This window comes from Sphaerodactylus townsendi, linkage group LG07 (assembly GCF_021028975.2).
Source record: "Sphaerodactylus townsendi isolate TG3544 linkage group LG07, MPM_Stown_v2.3, whole genome shotgun sequence".
Taxonomy (NCBI): Eukaryota; Metazoa; Chordata; class Lepidosauria; order Squamata; family Sphaerodactylidae; genus Sphaerodactylus; species Sphaerodactylus townsendi.
Window position 1 is genome coordinate 97,806,804 of NC_059431.1, and position 22,998 is coordinate 97,829,801.

The 22,998-nt window shown below is 46.6% G+C and overlaps 2 protein-coding genes across 7 annotated transcripts in view; both read left to right on the forward strand.

The window, feature by feature from the left end:
• The first annotated feature begins 4,645 nt into the window (after positions 1-4,645).
• ARL9 (ADP ribosylation factor like GTPase 9) lies at positions 4,646-16,663 on the forward strand. 3 transcript variants are annotated; one of them, XM_048503831.1, is made up of 4 exons: positions 4,646-4,971; positions 10,656-10,824; positions 12,707-12,882; positions 13,987-16,663. In XM_048503831.1, the coding sequence occupies exons 1-4, from the start codon at positions 4,789-4,791 to the stop codon at positions 14,164-14,166; spliced, it is 708 nt and encodes a 235-aa protein (XP_048359788.1). In that variant the 5' UTR covers positions 4,646-4,788; the 3' UTR covers positions 14,167-16,663. The 3 variants fall into 3 exon arrangements, with proteins under 3 accessions (XP_048359788.1, XP_048359786.1, XP_048359787.1); XM_048503829.1 differs by having other exon boundaries at positions 4,652-5,016; XM_048503830.1 differs by having other exon boundaries at positions 4,652-4,986.
• Positions 16,664-18,233: 1,570 nt separating this feature from the next.
• The window catches only part of THEGL (theg spermatid protein like), a 34,961-nt gene continuing 30,196 nt past the window's right edge, over positions 18,234-22,998 (forward strand). For all 4 annotated transcript variants that reach the window (XM_048502715.1, XM_048502719.1, XM_048502717.1 and 1 more), the window contains exons 1-2: positions 18,234-18,345; positions 19,704-19,734. In XM_048502715.1, the coding sequence (XP_048358672.1) occupies positions 18,336-18,345; positions 19,704-19,734 (41 nt within the window). In that variant the 5' untranslated portion in view covers positions 18,234-18,335. The remainder of the gene's footprint in view (positions 18,346-19,703; positions 19,735-22,998) is intronic.

Consider the following 22,998-nt stretch of genomic DNA (forward strand, 5'->3'; position numbering starts at 1 on the left):
ACTGTCCACTAATCATCAGAATTGACCCAAAGGATCCATTCTGCATCAGGCAGTTTCCTTCTGTCTTCCCTGACACAAGATGTGAGGGAGAGGCTGTGGCACTGTTGCAGAGGAATATACAACCATACTCTCATCTTTGAGTGCCTGAAGAAGAACACAAGAGTTACTGCTTTAAAAGGAAGGCAACAGAGGCTTCTGCTTTCCATGGCTCAGTCCCTGGCATTTCCAGTTGGAAGGACTGATTGGGGGATAGGGCTGAAAAGCCTGGACAAATAGGGTTTACCTGCTGCTGGACAGATAAGCTGGTCCCAGACCGATATTGGTGGGAAGAGTGTGCTCCATAAATGAGGCGTCACTATTGAAAAAGCCTGTGCCTCTGATCATTACCCATCCTGGTTCACAAAATGAGGATACGCTGCTTGGACAATACTAGTTGGCAGAGAGAGCCCCATGGCACAGAGTGGTAAACTGCAGTACTGCAGTCCAAGCCCAGCTCAAGACCTGAGTTTGAACCTGACAGAGTCGGTTTCAGGTAGCCAGCTCAAGGTTGACTTCCGAGGTCAGTAAAATGAGTCCCCGCCTTGCTGGGGGTAAAGAGTAGATGACTGGGGAAGGCAATGGCAAACCAACCTGTAAACGTAGTCTGCCTATATTCTGTTACGCATAAAGATGAGAGTATGGTTGTATATTCCTCTGCAACAGAATAAAGCGTGCCAGACCTTTATTGTAGAATGCTCCCCCTAGGTCTTAGTGCCGACCTAGCCTTGCTCCCCCCCATCCGTTTGAAAGTAAAAATGCATTCTGGCATAAATGTTCTTGTACCAAAGTGCCATGTTCAGTAATGCACAAAATAATGGTTTTGACAAAGGCAGTGAGTAAAAATGGACGATAATTCTCGTATTTGTTTGGGACAATGTTCTAGTGCAGAAGTATACAGCTTTTCCAACTGCTCCACCTCAATTGACCCACTTCAGAAGGAGGGAAGGCTGAGTCAACCTTGAGGTGACTACTTAAAACCAACATCTGTTACGAACAGAGCCTGGACTACAGCACTGCAGCTTATTGCTCTGTGCCACACGTCTCCTTTCTTCGTTTCTTGGGCTTACACTAATATATCAGTTTGCACCCTTGAAATGCAACCTACACAGTCAAGCTCATTTTTCATTAATATAATGTAATCCTACGCCGAGTTAACATCCTCCTGGGTCTAGAGTTGCTGACTCTGGCCTAGGAAATGCCTGAAGATTTGGGGCTGGTAACCAGGTATGTAAAGTAATCTTGTGATATTGGGTTGAGATGGCTTTTCGACACCAGTCCTCATATTCTTTTCTTCCCTTCAAATTTTAAAATTAAATTCCCCACCTTAATCACTTTCTGCCTTTTCCTCTCACTTGGCTTCCTAGCCACTCTAGGCCTCTTTCCAATTTCACAACAAGAAATGGTTTTAGACTTCAGGGTCGGATAGTCTGGCACTGCAGCATCAATAATGGTGATGGCTTACCTTAATGCTCGCACCTCTGTGGAATCTCCTCTGTTGCCTTCCTTTTAAAGCAGTAACTCTTGTGTTCTTCTTCAAGCACTCATCAAAGTTCTCACACAATATGCTGAAGTTTTATCCACATCTCTGCTTTCACCATACCGTTTGTTTGCTTGGTTTCTCTCCTTGCTCCCGAACTACGCCGTTAACCTGAAGGCTCATTCACAGTAGTCATTGGGTGCATGAACGGAAAGGACAAAAGAGACCAGTTTCAGCATTTGGCTGTCATGACCACCCTCCGACATTTTTCTGAAAACTGCCACCCACCTGTGATCTATTTCCTGTTCCTGCAAGATTATCTGCTTTTGTAGTTCTGACACAAAGGCAGTAACCATTGAACAGCTTCATGGTGCTGATATCAATGTGGAGGAATTTAACAAGCCTGTTTGATGATGCCCAAGACACAGATCTGTCCAGTGAGAGCAGCCAGAAGGCCTTGAGGTGTTGAAACCATACAATTTCTGCCCCATAAAAAGGCTCTTTGGGATCACAATTTCTGCCCCATAAAAAGGCTCTGAACTCCCAGACATCCCGCCCAACCTGCCAGGCACCTCGCCCAACCACCCAAGCATCCTGCCCAACTTCCCAGGCATTTTGCCCAATCTCCCCAGCATTCCGCCCAAACTCCCAAGCAGGGGATGCGTCCAGGAACGCAGGGGGCCATCCAGAAACGCAGGGGGGCCGTCCGGACACGCAGGGGTGACCAGACACGCAGGGGGGCCTCCCTGGATGGTTGAGCAAGAAGCCTGGGAGGTTGGGCGAAATGCCTGGGCAGTTGGGCGGGCCGCCTGGGGAGTAGGGCGGGGTTCCTGGGAGGTTGGGCGGGATGCCTGGGAGGATTGGCCGGACGCCTGGGAGGTTGGGCGGGATGGCTGGGCCATTGGCGGGACGCCAGGGTGGTTTGGTGGGATGCCTGGGAGGATTGGCCGGACACCTGGGAGGTTGGGCGAGACGCTGGGGAGGTTGGGCGAGACGCCGGGGAGGTTGGGCAGGATTTGCTGGGAGGTTGGGCAGGATGCCTGGGAGGCCCCCCTGCGTGTCCAGACGCCTCCCCTGCCTGGGAGTTCGGGCGGGATGCCTGGGAGGTTGGGCGAAGTAACTGGGAGGTTGGGGGTGATGCCTGGGATGTTGGGCAGGATGCCAGGGAGGATTGGCTGGACACCTGGGAGGTTGGGCGGGATGCCTGGCCCATTGGTGGGACATCTGGGCCGCTGGGTGGGACGCCTGGGAGTATTGGCCGGACACCTGGGAGGTTGGGCAGGATTTGCTGGGAGGTTGGGCAGGATGCCCAGGAGGTTGGGCAAGACGCCTGGGAGGTTGGGCGGGACACCTGGGAGGCTCCGCTGCGTGTCCGAACGCCCCCTGCGTGTCCGAACGCCCCCTGCATGTCCGAACGCCCCCTGCATGTCCGAACGCCCCCTGCGTATCCGGACGCCCCCCTGCATGTCCAGACCGCCGCCCCCTGCCTGGGAGGTTGGGCAGGATGTCTGGGAGGTTGGGAAGGATGCCTGGGAGGATTGGCCAGACTCCTGGGAGTTTGGGCGGGATGCCTTGGCCATTGGCGGGACGCCTGGGCCATTGGGTGGGATGCCTGGGAGGCTTGGCCGGACACCTGGGAGGTTGGGTGGGATGCCTGGAAGGCCCCCCCTGCGTGTCCGGACGCCCCCTAGGTTTCCGGACTGCCCCCCTGCTTGTCCGGATGCCTTCCCTGTCTGGGAGGATTGCGCGGGGTTCCTGGGAGGTTGGGCGGGTACCTGGGAAGGTGGACGGGATGCCTGGGAGCAGGGGCGTAATGCCCATTGGGCAAGGTGGGCACCTGCCCAAGGCACCACCTTGTGTGGGGTATCAAAATGCAGGGTTTGTTTTGGGGTATTTTAGTGGTTTTCAATTTATTGCCTTTATGGGGTGGAGTTTTTAGGGTATCATCTGGAGACTGTCATGATGGCACTCCCCAAATTTGGTGCAGTTTGGTTTGGGGGTCCAAAATTATGGACCCCCAAAAGGGTAGCCTCCATCTCCTTAGCAAAGAATGGGAGATGGGGTACCCCCTCTGAAGGTCCATAACTTTGGACCCCCTAAACCAAATTGCATGAAACTTGGGGGGTCCCATCAGGACAGTCTCCAGATGATACCCTGGAATTTTGGTGTCGATACATCCAAAAACGCACCCCCTGCAGGAACATCCCATAAATTTGCCCAAAAATCTTTGTTCCACATTGAGTTTTCTGCATTGCTATCAATGGGGGTTGCAGGCCCGGGGGGGGGGGGCACATTTCTGAAGGCAGTGTCAAAACTTTCAGGGTCTCATCAGGCAACTGCCCTGATGATACCCCCCAGGTTTGGTGCAGTTTGGTTTAGGGGGGCCAAAATTATGGACCCTCAAAACTGGAGCCCCCATCTCCTATTAGCTCCCATTGGAAACAATGGGGGATGGAGCACTCCTTTGGGAGTCTATAACTTTGGACTCCTTGAACCAAACCTCACCAAACGTGGGGGGTAGCATAAGGACAGTCTCCTGATAAGTTGAAATTTTGGTGCTAATATGTCTAAAAATGCACCCCCAGTAGGCACCAATGTCCTGGTGCAAAAAAATTTTTGGTTGTGGTGGAGTGGCCGCCCATGGGGGGGGGGGGGGGGCATCCAACTCAGGTTTTGCCCAAGGTTATAGTTTGCCTCGTTACGCCCCTGCACCCGGCGACCATTTTGCCTCTCTGCGAGTTAGACGGCTCTCTTGTGGGTCCATTACAGTCGATGGGCTTCCAAAAGGCCAAGGAACTTGAAGGCAGGATCCGGGCTGAGGCCGTTTCTGCGCGGGGAGCTTTACGCACGGAGTTTCCGGAGCGCCACAGCCGGGTCTACGGCTTGGCGCTCAGCCTCTTCCAGCCTTTTGCGCGGGAATCCCTGCCGGGATAAAAGGGGAGTCGGGGGCATGACCGAATAAAGCCTGTTAGTGGTTAAAGTGGCTTTGGGTTCTTTCTCTGTTGCATTTGGCGTGGTGGTCATCGCGGTACTGCACGAGCCGGCTTTCCAGGGCCCCTCGAGGGTCCCAGAGCTGGAGCCGGGGAGGAGGCCTGTGGTGCTCGCAAGAGGCGGAGCTGGAGGCGGGGAGAAAGCGAGCATGACCCGGCTCCAGGCAAGCGCGCCCGGGGTGGGGCCGGCGCTGGCCTCCGCTCCCGCCGCCTGGCCCTGCCTCTCCCCGGGCTCCGAGTCCAGCCCCGGGCGCGCCTCGACCGTCCCTCTCCCGGCCAGCCATGTCGGCCCATCTGCGCCACTTCGCGCTGGTGGGCACCGCCGTGGCCGTCACCGGCGGGGTGGCCTACGTCGTCTGGAGAAGCTACCGGGCCCCCAAAGCGTCGCCGGTCGCGCCCCGCCAACCGCGCCAACTCTCGCCGGAATGCGCCCGCCTCGACTGCGCGGAGCCACCCCCGGAGCAGGTGAGCGAGGCGGAGGTGGGCGCATGTGGACTTGCTGCGGGAAAGGTGAGGCGAAGTCCTGGGCTTTTTTGCCCGAGGCAGGACGGAGGAGCTACTGGGGAGAGCCGCTCCGATCGCTGCCTTTTCCTCTTCCGCAAGTGGTTCCTTATAAGTTATTGCTCTCCCTTCCCCTCCCCACACCGGGAGTGAGCATAAAGAGGATTCCCGAGGCGCCATGAAAATTAGCGAGCTTTTACTCCAGGATGAGACCTGCGGCCCCTGTGCAATAAATAGCATTCCTGCCCATTTGTGGTAAATGTGCGCGCGCGCGCGCGCGCAGGTGGGACTTCATTAATTGATCTTTCTTCCGTCCAATGTGGTGTACTAATTCGAGTTTAGGGCTTAGAGCCTTAGACAAAAGAGAGCCAGGTTTAAATCCCTATCAGCTGTAAATCTGATTGGGCGACCTTGGCCCAATCGCAGATTGTATCCTACCTCACAGGGTTGTTGGATGGTGCAGAGAGAACCTTGCATGCTGCCCTGAACTTCTTGGCAGAAGGCTGGAGTACAAATGTAATGAATTGTTTAAAAACACCCCCAAATCTCTGCTTAAAGAAAGCTGGAGGAAATGTATTTGTGATCTCGCTTGTGAAGAGACTGTTTGGCATGTCTTATTACAGTGTCCCTTGTATCCGTCTATCAGAGCCAAGTACCTAGCTCCCTTGTTGGTAGACCAAGTTGAGGCAAGCGATACACAAAAAAATTATATTTCTCCTTAATAATGAGAACATTGCAACATTGGAGGCCGTAGCAAAATTTCTGTGTATTGTTATTTCAATACGATCTTAACCACTCCTTCCTACCAGTATTATTGTTCTGTTGCTTCTTATGCCAATAAAGGTTATAAAATGGGGGGGGGGGGAGAAAGAAAGCTGGTGTGTAAGCAAAAAGCGATCCTGCCTTTCACCTGATATGCTGATTTTCTATGTGTGGGTAAGTTTTATTTTTCATCATGAGGCAGTAGTCCCTCAGGTGTGGGCCCCACCTGAAGTGAGATGCTAGTTTGCTGTCTCATCCGCTGTTAGTGAGAATTAGGCTTGACATGGACTTTTTATTCTGAAGTTCAGGGTGGTGTCCATTACACAAAATGTGCTGCCTTGGATATTTGAGATTTTGACATACACAACTCTCCATTTCTTTCTAGTTGCTCTCCGTGGACAGAACAAAAATCATTTTCTAATCCTGCCTTGGAATCAAATAAAAGAAGCCACAGGCAAAAAGTGCTCAGAGGTTTCACTGAGTGTAGCGCCTAACTGCAAAGGGTAATGATAATCCATAGGTACTCCATGAATTATGTCCCTTTTGTAGTACAAGAATATCACTGAAGCAAAGACACCAGTGAGAAAATGTAGTTTCTGTCAATTTCATCCCGATATGTACTTTTCACTGATCCCATTCAATCCAAGACTGCCCTGCCCCCATGTATTCAGTTTTTGCTTTCAGTGTATATATTGCTATGGAGAGTGGGAAGAGGTGATGAAATGCTACAGGGCAGCTTTTCTTATGCAGTGATCTCTCACCCAACCCCAAACAAAGAAGTGTCAAATCCTGATTTGGAAAGGCTAAAAAAAATTATCTTGTGCTGTTGTGAATGAATGTCCACGAAACACCTTGGCTACATCCTGATGAGTACGAAGCAAATGGTAAATAGTAAATGAAGGAAGGACATATATTTTGGACATTATAGACATTTGAAACTGTTTAATGCTTAGGGCCGTGGTGGCGAACCTTTGGCACTCCAGATGTTATGGACTACAATTCCCATCAGCCCCTTCCAACATGGCCAATTGGCCATGCTGGAAGGGGCTGATGGGAATTGTAGTCCATAACATCTGGAGTGCCAAAGGTTCGCCACCACTGGCTTAGGGAATTCATCTAAAGTGAACATGCCTAGTAGTTAAGCATTCTTTAATCTGGTATGATTTGCATCTGAATAAGCCTCCTTTAATCCATTATGATTTGCATCTGGGCAACCAGGTATGGGTTCAGGATAAATAAGGGTAGCACTAGCAAGTACTGGGGTTTGCTGGTTGCCAGATATACAAGTGCTTGTGCTCTGGGAAATAACTGGAGTCTGCCCTTGCCCCCCTCCCCAGCAAGAGCCATAAGGTGCATCAAATGACTAATAGATATGCAGCAGATGGACAAATGAGCTTTTTGTGGACTTAATTGCAAAGCAAGCTAGTAAATCCACCTGAGGGCATGCACACTTGATTGGACATCATTATACAGTAGACATTAAATGCTCCAAATGCTTGGCTGTTTTGAACTATTGGGAATGGTGGGTGTTGCACCTGAAAGACTAATAGATTTTTTTAAAGCATAGCTCTTTGTGAACTGCAGCCCCCTTTCTTAGATGCATGAAGGAGCTTCACTTAGCAGAGGCATGGGAGAAGAAAGATGATGAATGCTAGGGGAGGCAATGAAATGCAAGTAGTACACACTGCCATTTCTGTGCAATCCGCCTGTACAATCTGCCTAGACTCACTAAGCCAATTTAGCACCATTAATGTGGCAGCAAACCATTGTTTTGATTTGAATGACAGGTTTTCTGATGCAGTAATTCCACATTAGCATCTTCCTTGTTGAAGTTCTTGTGATGAAAAATAAAATAACAAAGGAAGGATGATTTTCAAGTCAGTAGCAGAATGACCTGGATGGCTGAAATATTTTCCCACTGTTTTTTGAAAGCTGCCAGATGTGATCTCCTGTTTATGTCTTCTTTTGCATACAGACGGTTCAGTGTGTCTTTCATAGCAAGCAGAATGGGTTTGTAAACAGGAGGACTGCATATATCATGCCTCAGAGTGAACAAGCAAAAGAATTCCTAATTTTCTTTAAAGTTAGCCCAGAAATTTAGGAGCCAGGCTAATTTTGCAGTCCTTGGGGGATCCTACTTTAATAACCACTTCTTCTGACTATTGCTACCACAAAACCTAATCCTAACCTTTTTTCACAGTTTCTAACAATGTTATTAATGCTATGACAAAAAAAATCATAAATATAGAATAGCTCTTATAGGCACCACAACAATTACTCCCCCCCCCAAAAAAACAACCACCATGGAACCCTAATCATGCAATTTTCTTCCAACTTCTCATATTGTTTTAAAAATTGAATGTTAGAGTAATTATAGCAGTCAGCTGGTAAGTGAATTCATTCTCTGCGGTTGACTAGTGTGAATTAAAATTTACGTATAAACAACACACTTATTTGAATGTCATACAACAGAACATGTTCCAATGGGAAACAATAAATGAGCTTTGTACTTCCCCTGAGAATTGCCAAGAAGTGCTACCCCCTCCCCGCAAAATGTTGAAAATGCTAGGTACCACAATTAAATTTCTAGGTGCCTGGGATTTGGCTAGCCCTGCTATAGAAGTTGTGCCACAAAAGGTCTGTTAGTCCTGGAGTAACATAATTCCTTGTTACTTCTGATGCCACAGACTTGCAGCTATCTCTTGGATGCCACAGACTCACAGCTATCTCTTGGAGTTCTTTTTGCAAGGCTGCTCTTGTATTGAGACAATGCATTTTCTGCTCTGTAGACCTATCCAAAGCAGGGAGTCTCCCTCTGGCGACTTTCAGTGTTTTGAGGCCAGGGACGGATTAGACTAACATAGGTAGAGTGAAATCCTATTAATGCCAGAATGGAAAGATAGGTCAGAACAGAAGCTTTTGTACCTTTGTTTTACTTGGCAGAAATACCAGAATTAAGGTGGTCTGACCACAGATTTTATGAGCAACTTCATGCTGTTTGCTTCTTTAACTGTTGCTTTGCTGGTTTCTTCTCGCTTTGGTATCTACTGGATTAACATGCTGTAACAGAACGCACACTCAAGATTAAGACTAAAATCCTAAAGACACCTTTCATGAATATCATGAAACTTATTTTGTAGCAAAGTATTGTTGAAGGCTTTCACGGCCGGAATCACTTGGGTGCTGTGTGGTTTCCGGGCTGTATGGCCGTGTTCTAGCAGCATTCTCTCCTGACGTTTCGCCTGCATCTGTGGCTGGCATCTTCAGAGGATTATTTTGGAGCAATTGTTTATTTATTTAAAATGTTTCTCTGGCCAGTTATGCACAATGGGGGTAAGTGTGCATTACCACAAGACTTCTTGTATGGCGTATTTCCTCAAGCCCTGCTTTCCCTTTGTATGCTGCCCATGACAAGCTAGACTACTTCTAGCACAAACTTAATTTTGCTTCACAGCCAGAGTGGGCAGATTTGCCAGTGGGTACAGCTTTGCCCTCGATCTCTTCCCCTCCACCCACAGCCAGCCCACCTAGTCTCATCCCCCATTCCCTCACGTTGCTTTGCACTCTTCCCAATCACTGTCCTCCTTGTTGCCAACTTCTTCCCACTTCTCTAAATGCTCGTATCAATACACTAAAATAGTAATAACAGCACAAATGGGATCTCTTTCTGACTCTACCCAGCTCCATACTCTGCTTACGTCCTCCCCGATGATTGGGAGAGCATTTTTAAAACTTTACTTCAAAGTTTTTATTTTAAAAACAAGCTTCTCTCTCTTGCAGCAGCGTGTCTAACTCTAGGGGAAGGGAGGGGAAGATAATATCAGCGAGATCTATGCCTTTAAGGCTGTTGATGGGCAGAGCAGCAAAGCTCTTAAGCAGCAAAAGGAGAGGCTGGTTGAGATTTCAGTAAGCAGCTGTTTGGCAGGCTATGGGCTTATCTGTGTAAACAGAGAAATGAGAGGAGAGCCCTCTGCAATCCCACTGCGCAGGGAAGAGTCCTGAGGTAAGTGTTCTCTGTATAATTGGCCTCTGCCACCTTTACATCCAAATAAAGTCCTCAAGGCATCAAACATATAAACATTAAAAAGTATTAGAAGTGTTTACACAATTCAGTGAAAACATATCAGTGTACATACACAATAACTGCAGACCAGAATGGATCTGTAATGTATTGTATTGATGTGAGGTACTTTATGGTTTTAAGAGTCTGCAGCTGCTGCACTGGTATTTGGTAATTAGTATTTGTGTTATATTGAGCACAGCTGCAGAGTGATTTTATGCTATGTGTGGGTAGCAGCCAGGGAATAAAGTGTTGTATTTTGTTCCTCCGACTCCTGGTTCCTGAGACATAACAGATCCAAAAGTATGATTTTAGTAACCGACGCACTAGGAGCAGCTGAGGGGAAGAGGAACCCTTTGGAATGAACTCTGTGGTGGGAAGGGAGAATCAGCCAACATTGCCTGACTTCTTCCATTAGTGGGAAAAGTAATGTGCATCTACTGCGTTGGCAGTGATAAAGCCCACTGACATTTTGTCTCCTGGAAAGATCAGAACTGTTCAGAATGTTTGGATTCTGTTGTTTTTCCTGGATTTCCGTTGTTTTTCCCCCATTGTTTTTGCACTTTTATGTAATAGAGATTGCACATTTCTTAATACACATGTATCTATTCATCAGTAGTATGTGTTTCTTTGATAGATGTTGTATAGTAATTGTATAGCCATTTATAATCTGGACTCTCTGAGGTGGCGAACTGTGATTTAGAACAGAGATGATTGCCCCTGGAGGCACACAGCCCAGATACACATGTGAAAATTGCTCCATGCAGATTTGAAGTTCAGGTCTGTTCTATCTTCATTAATGGTTGTTTTGCTTTGTACGTTGCAGGAAAAGCCCCCAAACAAGCAGATCTTAGTTCTGGGCTTGGATGGAGCTGGGAAAACCAGCATTCTCCACTCACTAACTGCTAACCAGGTAAAGCACAGCACAGCTCCCACTGAGGGCTTCAATGCAGTCTGTGTCAGCACAGAGGACTCCAAGATGGAATTCCTAGAAAGTAAGTGCTTTATCTCTCCCCTGCCTCTTCTAACAACAACTGGATGGTCTTCTGCCTATCAGTAGTAGGGCAGTGGAATGGGGCCACTTGCAAACAAAGTTGGATTTCTGCATACTTAGGGATACTTTAGATTTGCAGAGAAATGTTAAGTTTGTGTATTTTTATTCAAATGTGAAAATTAAAAGAGAAGGATGAACGTGACAAGGACTGAGCATGCTCTTTGCCTTCCAGGAAGCATGGGCTGTTAAGAGCAGTTGTCATTTATCCAGGGGGAGGGCAGGTGTTATCCACATTCACTCACTCACTCACTCACTCACTCACTCACTCACTCACTCACTCACTCACTCACTCACCCACTCACCCACTCACCCACTCACTCACTCACTCACTCACTCACTCACTCACTCACTCACTCACTCACTCACTCACTCACTCACTCATTGGATTTACAGCAAGCTTGTATTTTCAGGCCTGTGGGGGACCTCTGGGATTTTGTGGGTGGAGCCAACCATAACATTACTGCTGCAAGAGGCAGAACCACACAGAGGAAATCCAAGTGCAGGAGAGGGGAGCAGTAATTTTAATAATGGGAAAGAGGAGTGAAAATTAAAAAAATACTGTGGTGGCAGCTGCCACTGAAACAATGTTATTTTAATCTGTCTAGTCCAGGGGTAGGGAACCTTTAACACTCAAAGAGCCATTTGGACCCGTTTTCCCCGGGAAAAGAAAACACTTGGAGCCGCAAATAATTTTTGACATTTAAAATAAAGATAACACTGTATATATTGGGTTTTTTAAACCTTTTACTCCGCTCATTCTGAGAAGCGCATGGATGCATCCGCCCTGTTGCGTGCAGGGCGGGCAAGGATGGGGCCAGCAGCTCGGCCTTGCCAGCCACCGGGAAAGCGCCCGCCCTGCTCAAACGGGGCAGGCGAGAGGGGAAGCCTACGGTGCGACCCAGCTGGCCGTGGGCAATTGGTGCGCCCGCCCTGCTGCCTGCAGGGTGGACAAGGATGAAGCCGGCGGCTCAGCCTCGCCAGCCGCCGGGAAAGCGCCCGGCCCGCTCAAACGGGGCAGGTGAGAGGGGAAGCCTGCAGTGCGGCCCAGCCGGCTGCGGGCAATTGGTGCACCTGCCCTGCTGCCTGCAGGGCGGGAAAGGATGGGGCCAGCGGCTCGTGGAGCCGCAGTGCAAGGACAGAAGAGCCGCATGCGGCTCTCGAGCCGCAGGTTCCCTACCCCTGGTCTAGTCAATGAGATCTTCAGCAGCAAATGTAAAGCTGTGCTGGGCAAGAGCCCCACTCACTTTCTGAAAACTAGTGGTGTAGTGAATAGGGTGCAGGGGGTTGATATAATGCTAGATCCAGTCAGCCTTGGTGCTCAGTCTGATCCTGACCTCAGAGAGGCTTGGATCCAGCTGCTGCCAGCATCAAACAGGCCATCCTGCCCTGATCGCATGGAGTTTGGTGGTGGGGCAAACTGGCTGGCCCCGCTCCCAATCTCCACATCGAGATTGGGGAGGGGGGCATGGCACCCAAGGTTTGCCCTGGGCGGTGTTTCACGAAGCTACACCCTGCTGAAAACACTTGGCAAGCACCAAGAAAGACGTTGTTAGGTGCCGTGGCGTCCACAAAGACCACCTTTACGACACTGGAATGACATTGAAATATGGAGACACATTTTGTGGCTGCCTGTGTCAGAATTCCAGAATGCCTGCAGACTCAACAAGTTTGGGGAGTCCCTGCCTTACAAGCTGCCATTGAGCCAGCAAGATCCTCAGAACACATTCTGAAAATGCCAGTTTCAGACTCCCTAGAGAGAAGAAGTGCTGTTCAATGAGCGGGGCTTTATGCTGGATGTTGCTGATTTGCTGCCTTCCTTGCAGTCGGGGGCAGCGAGTCTTTGCGATCCTATTGGAAGATGTACCTATCGCGAGTCCTGCTGCTCATATTTGTTGTGGATTCAGCCGATCATAAGCGCTTGCCTGTTGCAAAGAAGCTGCTTCATCAGCTGGTCCAGAGTGACTCAACCTTGCCTGTGATGATCCTAGCCAATAAGCAGGTAGTTATGAGCTCTGGAATTCATGGTAGATGTCATCGGGGGCGGCGGGGTTGTAAAGGGAAAGAGTAAGGGGCATATATTGATTCTTGATATGTGGTTCTTTACTGATCCTTTGTAGGCTGTACCAATTAGGTGCGTGTATCAATTCTTAAGATGACCCGTATTTGTGCCTGAAGTTCAAATATTTTTAATCAGGAAGGATTAAGAATGACTTTCTATGGGACAAATGTTATGTACATTGAAAATTCACGTGAGCCTCAAAGCCAGATATTACCACATAGTGGCAGCTCACTGTGCCTTTTCTGATTAGCTTAGAGAAGCTTACACTGAGTTTACATCATGAGTGTTTGTATGCTTTGACAAATTTGTGGATATTGGGGCACTTTCTATAGCACAGCCCTGTTTGTAGACTTCATTCACATTACTGATTGAGTAAAGTGTGAAGTTATTCAGTCCTATTGGCTGCTAGCCCCTTGTGTGTGCAGTCGCTACATTTCTGACATTAAGTGCACAACCCCCCATCTTTGTATTCTCCATCAGTTCAGACATCTTGTCTGAACTCATTTATCGCTAGGAAGAAAGTGAGGTGAGCAGGTTACACCTGTTTTACCGTTGTTTTATTGGCTGCCATTTAGTTTCCTGGTTCAGTCCTAGGCTTTAGTTTTGATTTATAAAGCCCTTCATGGGCTGGGACTGACATCTTCCAATATGCTTCTTTAAGATATGTATTGTAATCTGCCTTGAGTTCTGTGGACAAAGGTGAATTAAAGTGCTATAAAAATAACATCTTTTGAATGGCTGCTTCCTCCTCTGAAAAGGATTGTTTTTCAAAGGAGGAAGTAGTTCATTTGAGAGATGGTGCTCGCTGCCTGCCATTTCGGTAAACAGCTTTTTAAAAAATTGCCTCATTTGAAAATATTAGCCAATGAATTAGTGAATGTTGCAGCTGTACAGTGCGGCTTATATTATGAAATTATTGGTGCCTGCTTTGAATGTATTCTATTTTAATGGTCAGTCTTTGCTCATGGTACTCGGGACAAGCTGGTTATCCTTTCAAAAAAATAAACGAAAGGATGATGTATTTTTTTTGTTTTTCTCGGGCAGGATCTTGAAGGGGCATACTGCATTACAGATATTCACGACGCTTTGGCATTGTCTGACATTGGGGATCAGAGGAAGATGTTCCTGATTGGCACACACGTGGCAGAAGATGGCTCCGAAATCTCTTCTGGCATGAAGGACATGCGGGAACTGATTGCAGGGCTGGTCTTGGAAGTGATGTGATTGGTCCCAGAATGGGATTCCATCACGGGACTTCAAGTGTCCTCGGATACCCAGCTTGCCGCGATCAAATAGCATTACTTTGCATTTGGACTTTGCAGTGTTCATCCTCAGGTAGGGCATTCTAGTAGAGGCAGTGCCCAGTTGCAGAAAGCCTTAGAACTGTGGTTTTTAACATAATATATTTTGGAAAAGTAGCTGTTTTTAAAACCACATGGAAAGAGTTCAAATGAAACAGTTGGATCCTACACCCCCTGGCATCGAAACCAAACATTGCTGCTGTTTGTGTGGACAGCTGTTGTAGGTTTCATTGAGAGCTGTGCACTGGATTCCACCAATTTAGGAGGGGACTTGTAGAAAAGAGAACAAGTTTATATTTGAGGGCAACTTTGTTCAAACCGTAGGGCCAGGAGTCAAGGAACAAAAACTGTAGCTGCATATACCTCAGAGAGCTCTGCATTTCTTGAACATCTTCATGTCTTTTTTACCTCAGATATTGGTGGGGGCAGGGTAGTCAGGAAATCATGTCCCTTTTAAGCCATAGCAGAGAAAAAAAAATCCTCTGCTCCATCTTAAAAGGGGAAAACAGCACACTGGCTGCAGGCTCTGCTGGCATCCAGTCTAGGGGGTGGAGTTCCACTTTCACAATGTTGCTTCTCAACTGTGGTGTCCCCTCCCCTTTATTTCATTAACAGGGTATATTTTCTCCCTTTAACTGAGCTGCGGCTCAGCTGTTGGGGAGGAAACAGGGCTTTCTGGGCTGCATGGAGGATTCTCGTCCAGCTTCTTTGCTGACATGAATAGCAGTAAGGGGTGGGGAGGTGCCACCAGTAAGTGGTGCAGGGACATAGTGTAGATCTCATCCCTGGGCACCTCCGTTCAGCTTGCTGCTAATTCAATAGGAGGGGCAGCCTTTCTCGTCCCCTGGTGGGTGCAGCTCCAAGACAATCTGATTGCAAATGGCTGCCATGGTACAGTGAGCTCACGGTATTTGACCGTGTGTGGGTGAGGCCTCAGGTGGATAAACCTGGGCCTAGAAGAATTCACATTAAAGGGCTGAAAAGCCAAAAATGACGCACAGGGCTTTTGGTTTGTGCTTTAGTCTTGAAGAATGAATGTCCTGCTTGTGCGTCTGGGTAGGACTAGACAGTAAACAGTATTATTCTATTACATTTGGTAGGTTTTAATAAAAGATTTTGAGAGACTTTTGCCATCCTTTCATATACGTAGCTGTGGGGAGCTGTGATTTGGTGGCGGGGGAGTGGAAAGAGGCTTCCCTGCACCTTTGTGGCACTACATTTTTGTGCTAAAAATCTACCCTCTGCTGCTGAAGGTGAAAGATAATGAAAATTGACTTTTGTGGGTTTTCCAGGCTGTGTGATCATAGTCTGGTAGTTTTGGTACCTAACATTTCTGTGCCACGGAGGTAAACATATCTCACTGGGACATACCCGTGAATATGCCAGCCCTAAACATTAAGAGCAAAAACTACCAGACAATGGCCACCCAGCCCAGAAAACCCACAACATCCAGTTCATTCTGGCTTCGACAATACATAATGGACATAATTTTCTTTTACCCCACAAGCAGCATTGGTAAAGGCTGGGGAAAGGGGAATATTAGGGAATCCTGACCCCCCACACTACCGCACAGCCTCTTTCAAATTGCAGCCTCAGCGATTGCCTAAAAAGAATTGCAGCTCATAAAAACCTGAGAGTATCCTGCTTTTCTTTGTTTCACTGTTTTCTTCTATTGAACATTAAGAAATCCTCACTCAAGCTGAAACCTTCTGCATTCTGAAACCTTCTGCATTCTTGTCCAGAAAGGCCATATATCTTCTAGTCAGAGCTCTATGAAATTAATGCATGGAGGATTCCGGTTTGATGTCCGGAGGCTGCACATTTAGCCTGCTTCCTCCCTCATAAGAAGAAAATAACACATCTCCCACTTGCTTCCCTGTTTAGAATCACTCTCCCCACTGCTGCTGAGATATGATGAATGGCAGCTCACCTCAAAAGACGCTGCTTGCAGTGTATGAAGTGGCTTCCCTTAAGGTCTCAAACATTACATTCAGTGCCTCAAGTGAGCAGCATCAGTATAGCGAAATGCATCAAGCTGATGTTGACTCCCCACTTCCTCCACCCACCTGCCCCTTAACAACGGTCTCAGGAGATGTTAACATTGCAGATCAAATTGTAAGCACTTTTAAGCAAAACGGCTTCTGTCTTGGACCTCTTGCAAACGTTGAAGAAAATCTCTGTATTTGCCTCTAAACTTGGAAAACCATTCAGAAGTTTTCTAGGGACTTCATTTCTCTCTCACTTGCATACCAAAGCAGTTCCTTTATATAAAATCAGATTTTTTGGTACTTTTCATTACCAGACTCTTGAGATCTGTCGTGGCGTTGGTGATAACAAGTGACCTACCAGGAAAATAATGTGAAGAAAGGGACAGTGTCCCAAGATTCAATAAAGATTTCGATGTCTTTGGCTTTCTTAAATTGGAATCTGAAGAGGTTTGCAGGTGCGCGTGAACATTATTGCATATACACTTGGGGATTCTGCTTCTTCTACCTCCAATACTAAGACTGTTTTGACTGGGTTGTATCATGTGTACTTGGTATTTTGAATTATTTTCCTGTCTAAACTCAGTATCGGTACAAAAACAGCACACCAGCTAAAAAGGGTACTACCTTTATCTCATGATATGCATGAGGTTTTCCCAGCAGGCAGCAGAAGCAATTGTATGTCCAGCTATTTACCCACACATGCACAAAAACACACAATCTATGGGATAAGTCCTCTGCGCACTTGCAGCAATTTGAGTAAACTGAGTTTCTCCTTCTACAAAGCCACTATGCACTTAATTAGCAGGGCAGCAGAGCACCCACTTCTCCATGATGTCCTACCGTGGTGGTGAACCTATGGCACTCCAGATGTTCATGGACTACAATTCCCATCATCCCCTGCCAGCATGGCCAATTGGGAATTGTAGTCCATGAGCATCGAGTGCCATAGATTCGCCACCACTACAGGAATACCTCGGCAGGCTGTTTAAATGGGGCCATGTTGTTGAATTGACACACTCATGGCAAGTTTGATCCTGCTCTTAGCTGACCATTAGTGAAGGTAAAAAGCAATCTTGTTCAGTTGATGTTTTCCTGCAGTGTCCTGCCATTCAAGAAGGCATGCCATTTGGCTATTTAAATACAAAGCTATTGCAGGACACTAACTTGGGATGGGCTGCAGGTAGAGGTGAGGTGTGAGATGTGCTTGAAAAGATTAGCTGCCTTTAATTTATGGTACTCATTAATCTGCCTTCTTTTGAACCAGACACTTGGGCCATCAAGATCAGTGCTGGCTAGGCAACAACTTTTCACATCCCAGGTAGAGGTCTTTCACTGGACCCTTTTTTTAAATGGACTGAACTTGCAACCTTCTTCAGGCTGATCAGACACCCTACCCCTGAGCCACAGCTTCTCCCTAATGCACTGGGTACATTTTTATTCACCTGTGAGGTACCTTGGGTTGAGAAAGCGGCTGACCCATGATTCCCTGGCATGGAGTGGAAACTGGAATCATTCCCTAAAAACACTAACTTGCAATGGCTGTTTGATGAGATAGATTATTCCCAAGGATATGTACCGTTCAGATCTATTCTGTCTTACCATTACAGCAGACCGGCTCAGTAGCCTCTTGCATGGTTTGCAGTGAAGGTGTATCCATTTTGTAGCTGTTTATAATGAACACCCAACATGTTCTTTCAAAAGAAAATGGAAGGTCCTGCAGAGGTTACAAGATCTGAATAAATGAGGTGTTCAGACCCAACGCTCAGCTGCACGCGTGTTGAATGCCTCTTAAGAATTACAGCGGGCTCCTGGCTTCACCGAAAGACCATACACGCCACACACACGCGTTTACTGCAACGTGCGTACAGGAGGTACTGCAAAGTCGCCTCACTTTGCAAGTGAAACGTGTCTGCGAGCCTGAGACAGCCCCACCTCCCAATCTCTCTTGCGCGTGCGCACACAAGCTTAGCGAACAGACGCTTGCTCCGAGGAAATGGGTGGGGCGAAAGCCGTTTGGTTGCCCGGCGACCGGAACCCTTGGCAGCACCACGGAGAGCGCGCTGGATGAAGGAGCCGTAGGCGGAGGGATCACGTTCTACGCGAAATGGCTTCAGGTGTGTGACAAAGAGTCCCTGCACAGCCCCTCCGGTACTCCCCCGCACCCGAGACGCCTTCCAAACGAGCTCTCTTCTGTTTATTTAGTATCCCTGCACCACTTCTCCAGGGAGGGGCTGGAAAGGGGTTTGCTCCCAGTGTATTTACAGACCAGAAACAAATATCAGAAAATAATAATACAAAATCATGATTGTTAATGGAACCTTAAGCCGTAGTCCTAAGAATATTTTCCTGGGAGTAAGCTTCTAAGTAAAGCTGCTTAGGATCATTCTTGCAAAGGGCTAGATTCCCCTCCCAAATATCTTGTTTATGACTTATTTAATCCAATTATGCCTTGTTCTTCTCCCTAATGGGGATCCAAAACAACCTTTGCCATTCTCCTCCCCTGCATATTATCCTCACAACACCTGGGAGAAGCAGTTGAGCAGCAGGAGCAGCAGTGGCGTAGGAGGTTAAGAGCTCGTGTATCTAATCTGGAGGAACCGGGTTTGATTCCCAGCTCTGCTGCCTGAGCTGTGGAGGCTTATCTGGGGAATTCAGATTAGCCTGTACACTCCCACACACGCCAGCTGGGTGACCTTGGGCTAGTCACAGCTTCTCGGAGCTCTCTCAGCCCCACCTACCTCACAGGGTGCTTGTTGTGAGGGGGGAAGGGCAAGGAGATTGTAAGCCCCTTTGAGTCTCCTGCAGGAGAGAAAGGGGGGATATACATCCAAACTCCTCCTCCTCCTCCTTCTTCTTCTTCTTGAGGCTGACAGTGTGTATAAGTGGTCCATGGTCACCCAGCAAGCTTCCAAGGCAGAGTGGGTATTTGAACCCAAAACTCCCAAATTCTGGTCCAGCACTGACCACTACTCCACACTCAGAGGCATAAACAATTCTCTACTATCAAAGCCAGTAACATTGACTGATTTTCTTCTGTTGGCAGCAACACATTGGGCTTTAACACAATTCTTAACTAAATAACCACATGCAGGCAGGGCAATGGAATGTAAAACAGATGGCTCACATCATTTCATTTAATGTGGTCTGTAAAATTGTATCAGAAGAAATAGCTTAGATTACTTGTTGGATGCATGAAAAATATAGTGTGAGATACAATTGTTTTCACACACACACACACGCACGCACGCACACACACACACACACACGGCCTTTGTGAATTTTCCTGTTGGTGGGTAACTGGTATGTAGAGGTTGTGTTACTGTGTGTTTTTGTTACATGGTCTGTTTGTACATGGTTATTTAATTGAAAATAGTATTAAAATTCTCTGTGTTGCTGCAAATAGAGTTCAATAGATTAATATGAAAAATACTGCATCTACTCAAAGCCATCACTTTCCCTCCTTCTGTTGCAGTTCCTCAACTGGATTTTCACATGAGTGAAAGGTAAGCCAATACTTCCAGGACCACCATAATTCCAGGTAGCACCAGGGTTATTGGGACCAAAGATGGCATCCTGGTCTTCCCTCAGACACAGCAGTGCCTTGGATTTGATTTGCTGCCACAAAAATTCCTCACATCCTGCTCTTTACAGGATGGGGCATGCAAATGGCCTCTATTTGAAAGTGAGAACATTTGGAAAAACCAGAGCCTCAAAGAGACATGTGAAAGGGCAAGAGGCATTACAGCTCTTGCAACCTGTGTACGGAGTGATTAAGGCTAATTGGGTACTTAAGAACATAAGGTATGTCCTGCTGAATCGGACCAGTGATCCATGTGGTTCAGCATTCTGCTTCACAAAGCAGCCAACCAGTTTCCCTGGAGGTCCAACAAATATGGAGGTTCCTTTGAGATAGCAATGATCGTACAACATTTTTTTTCCTTTGTGTCCAGAATGGATATGTATGATGTGGTGGTGGAAAGCGCTGTCAAATCACATCTGACTTATGGCAATCCAGTAGAGTTTTCAAGGCAAGAGATGGTTCAAGGCAAGAGATGGTTTGGCATTGCCAGGCTCTGCGTTGCAACCCTAAAATTCCTTGGTGGTCTCCTCTCCAAATACTGATTAGAACCGACTCATATTCTTGAAGCTGGGTTGAGGCATCTGTTACAAGAAAATATATATATATATTGCACACAGCTCACCCAGTAACCTCTGCAGTGCTACTGGCAATTCTGGGCCCTGAATGTTAATAGGACCATGGTGTCCAAAGGGAGTTATACTGAGCCTTCCAAAAGTAAACACGCGAATGCCTTGACGGTTATGAAGTTGGCTGCAGCATATGTTAGGGAGAACTCAATACTGCAAGTTATCTGGATAAGGGGAAGGATTTACTGAACCAGGCAAGAAAAAGGGAGTGTCACTATTCTTCTGTTCTTGTGTAGTTCAGGTTACTCCTTGAACAACAACACTCTAGGATCAAAGTATTCGGAGCCTGGGCTTGCATCCTACCACACTGCTCAGCTACATTTGAAGCAGTGCCAGATTTAGACAAAGAGAGGCCCTAGGCTATTCCATTTGTGGAGGAAGATGGAAGAGTGTTTTAAACAAAAAGGAAAATATGAAGGTGGGTTCTCACAAAATGGGGTCCACTTCAGTGAAGTCCTGGAAAGACAAAATCAATATAGAAATTAATGGTAGTGTCGAATTAAGACAGTATAATTCTGAAATGGAGTGCAAGGGAAATTACTGAAGAGTTGTTTAGAGCCTCCAGTGTGTTATGACAGCATGTGTAAGAAAAGCCTATGACAGTGTAAAAAATATTATCACCTTGGTTGAAGGCCCCCTAAATTTTGAGTCTCTAGGCTTTGGCCTACCAATTCTATAAATACGTCCGGCACTGATTTGGTCTTTTTTCAGCCTACCCTGTTTTCTCGAATATAAAACATCCCCTGAGAATAAGACGTAGTAGAGGTTTTGCTGAAGTGCTAAATATAAAGCATCCCCCGAAAGTAAGACATAGCAAAGTTTTTGTTTGGAAGCATGCCCGTCGAACAGAACACCAGAGCATGCAGCTGTCGAGTGGAAAAATAAGACATCCCCTGAAAATAAGACATAGCACATCTTTGGGAGCAAAAATTAATATAAGACACTGTCTTATTTTTGGGGAAATACTGTAGGAAGCCTTCCTCCCATGACATGATAGGATGCAAGCCCTCTGAACAAAGTCCATCTAGCTCAGCATGGAGCCCAATTTGGATCAGGACCATGATGCTCAAAGATAAAGAGGCTTCCAGTCTTCCTCTCTGCCATTTTCCTTACGCTAGATATCTAACTCTTCATTATCACGATGATCATAAGAATTCAGTCTATTTCTTTTGCTCCTTATGGCCTAAAATTAAAATGTATTATGCCACAATGCTACTATTACTAAATCAACAATTAAGATTGAAATTTTAAAAATTAAGAATTTAAAGATGCAATCCTAATTCCTAGCTCGTTGCCATATAACAATATTAAAACCACAATATATACTCTGATTTGGTTTACACCAATGGATGAGGAATTGACCACTTTCGGTCTTTCCCCTGCCCCCACTTTTAATTCATGCAAGTAAAGTTAGTTTACTAATAAATGACTGAATAAAGGAGGGGTCTGCAACCTGTGGCTCTCCAGATTGGCCATGCTGGCAGGGGCTGATGGGAATTGTAGTCCACGAACATCTGGAGAGCCACAGGTTGCAGACCCCTGCTATAAAGGATATTAATGTCCAAGAAACATTGGCTAAAGCCTGCAGTGTGTGCCATCCCCTGCTATTTAACTTAGCTCCAATGATCCCACATCCACATTCACCTTACCCATTTATATTAAGGTATTGCCATGTATTTACCCTGGTTGGAATGAATATGTTACCGCTTGCACTCCTGTCAGGGAGGCAAATTCCTTCTAATTGAAGATTTTGTCCTTGCTCTGTCAATCTGAGATATTGATTTGCATGTTATTCTGTGGTAGATTCTATGGACAAGGACACTTAGATTGATTGGAACCTCTGTTAGCTAATAAGAAAACTTCTCTGAGCAGAAGACTCTTTGCCTTTGCAATGAAAATAAGGGTTGAGAACATCCAGTTTGTAATTTACTCAGATGCTCAGCTTTAAACGGTTAGAGCCTTCGGGGAGGGTGGTATATAAATATAAATAATAAATAAAATAAATAAATAGTGAGATTCTATGCTGATAATTTTATATTAGTGTTTCCAATCTGTTTTATTCTGCTTCGGAATGACCCGTGAGCCATAATAAAGAACAACTCAAAATAGCTCCATGGGACTTCTATTTGTTTGACTGGCAGTTCCAAGTGTACTGATGAGGTACACCAATATATTCCCCTGCGGGGCAAATGAGATGCCCCAGCACCATTTTGGTTTTGGACAGTGGTGCAGAGAGGGCAGAAGCACTATCTTCCCATTCCCTGTGAGGAACTCACAAGCACACTTCTTCCTGACAGTCCAGGTGGTAATTCTGGACTTGTCCTGAGGATTGCACATCATGTAATTAGACTTGAGTCCTTGGGTTGGAGACCACACACACTGACTTCACTTGCATCTGTTATTTAATCAGATGGGAACTTCTGAAAGATCTGTTCCCTCCCCTTCTTACTCATCCTTCAGCAGACTGTCAAGAATACATCATTATAAAATGAACTTGAATAAGAGGCGCTAAGTTTGCAGGACAGTGTTATGTACCCGAGCACGTCGTGGCTTGAAGAAAA

Coding starts and splice junctions, on each gene's coding strand:
- ARL9 (XM_048503829.1), top strand. CDS start 4,789: ATGTCGGCCCATCTGCGCCACTTCGCGCTGGTGGGCACCGCCGTGGCC. Junction 5,017..10,655: donor GTGGACTTGCTGCGGGAAAG/GTGAGGCGAAGT, acceptor TGTACGTTGCAG/GAAAAGCCCCCAAACAAGCA. Junction 10,825..12,706: donor CAAGATGGAATTCCTAGAAA/GTAAGTGCTTTA, acceptor CCTTCCTTGCAG/TCGGGGGCAGCGAGTCTTTG.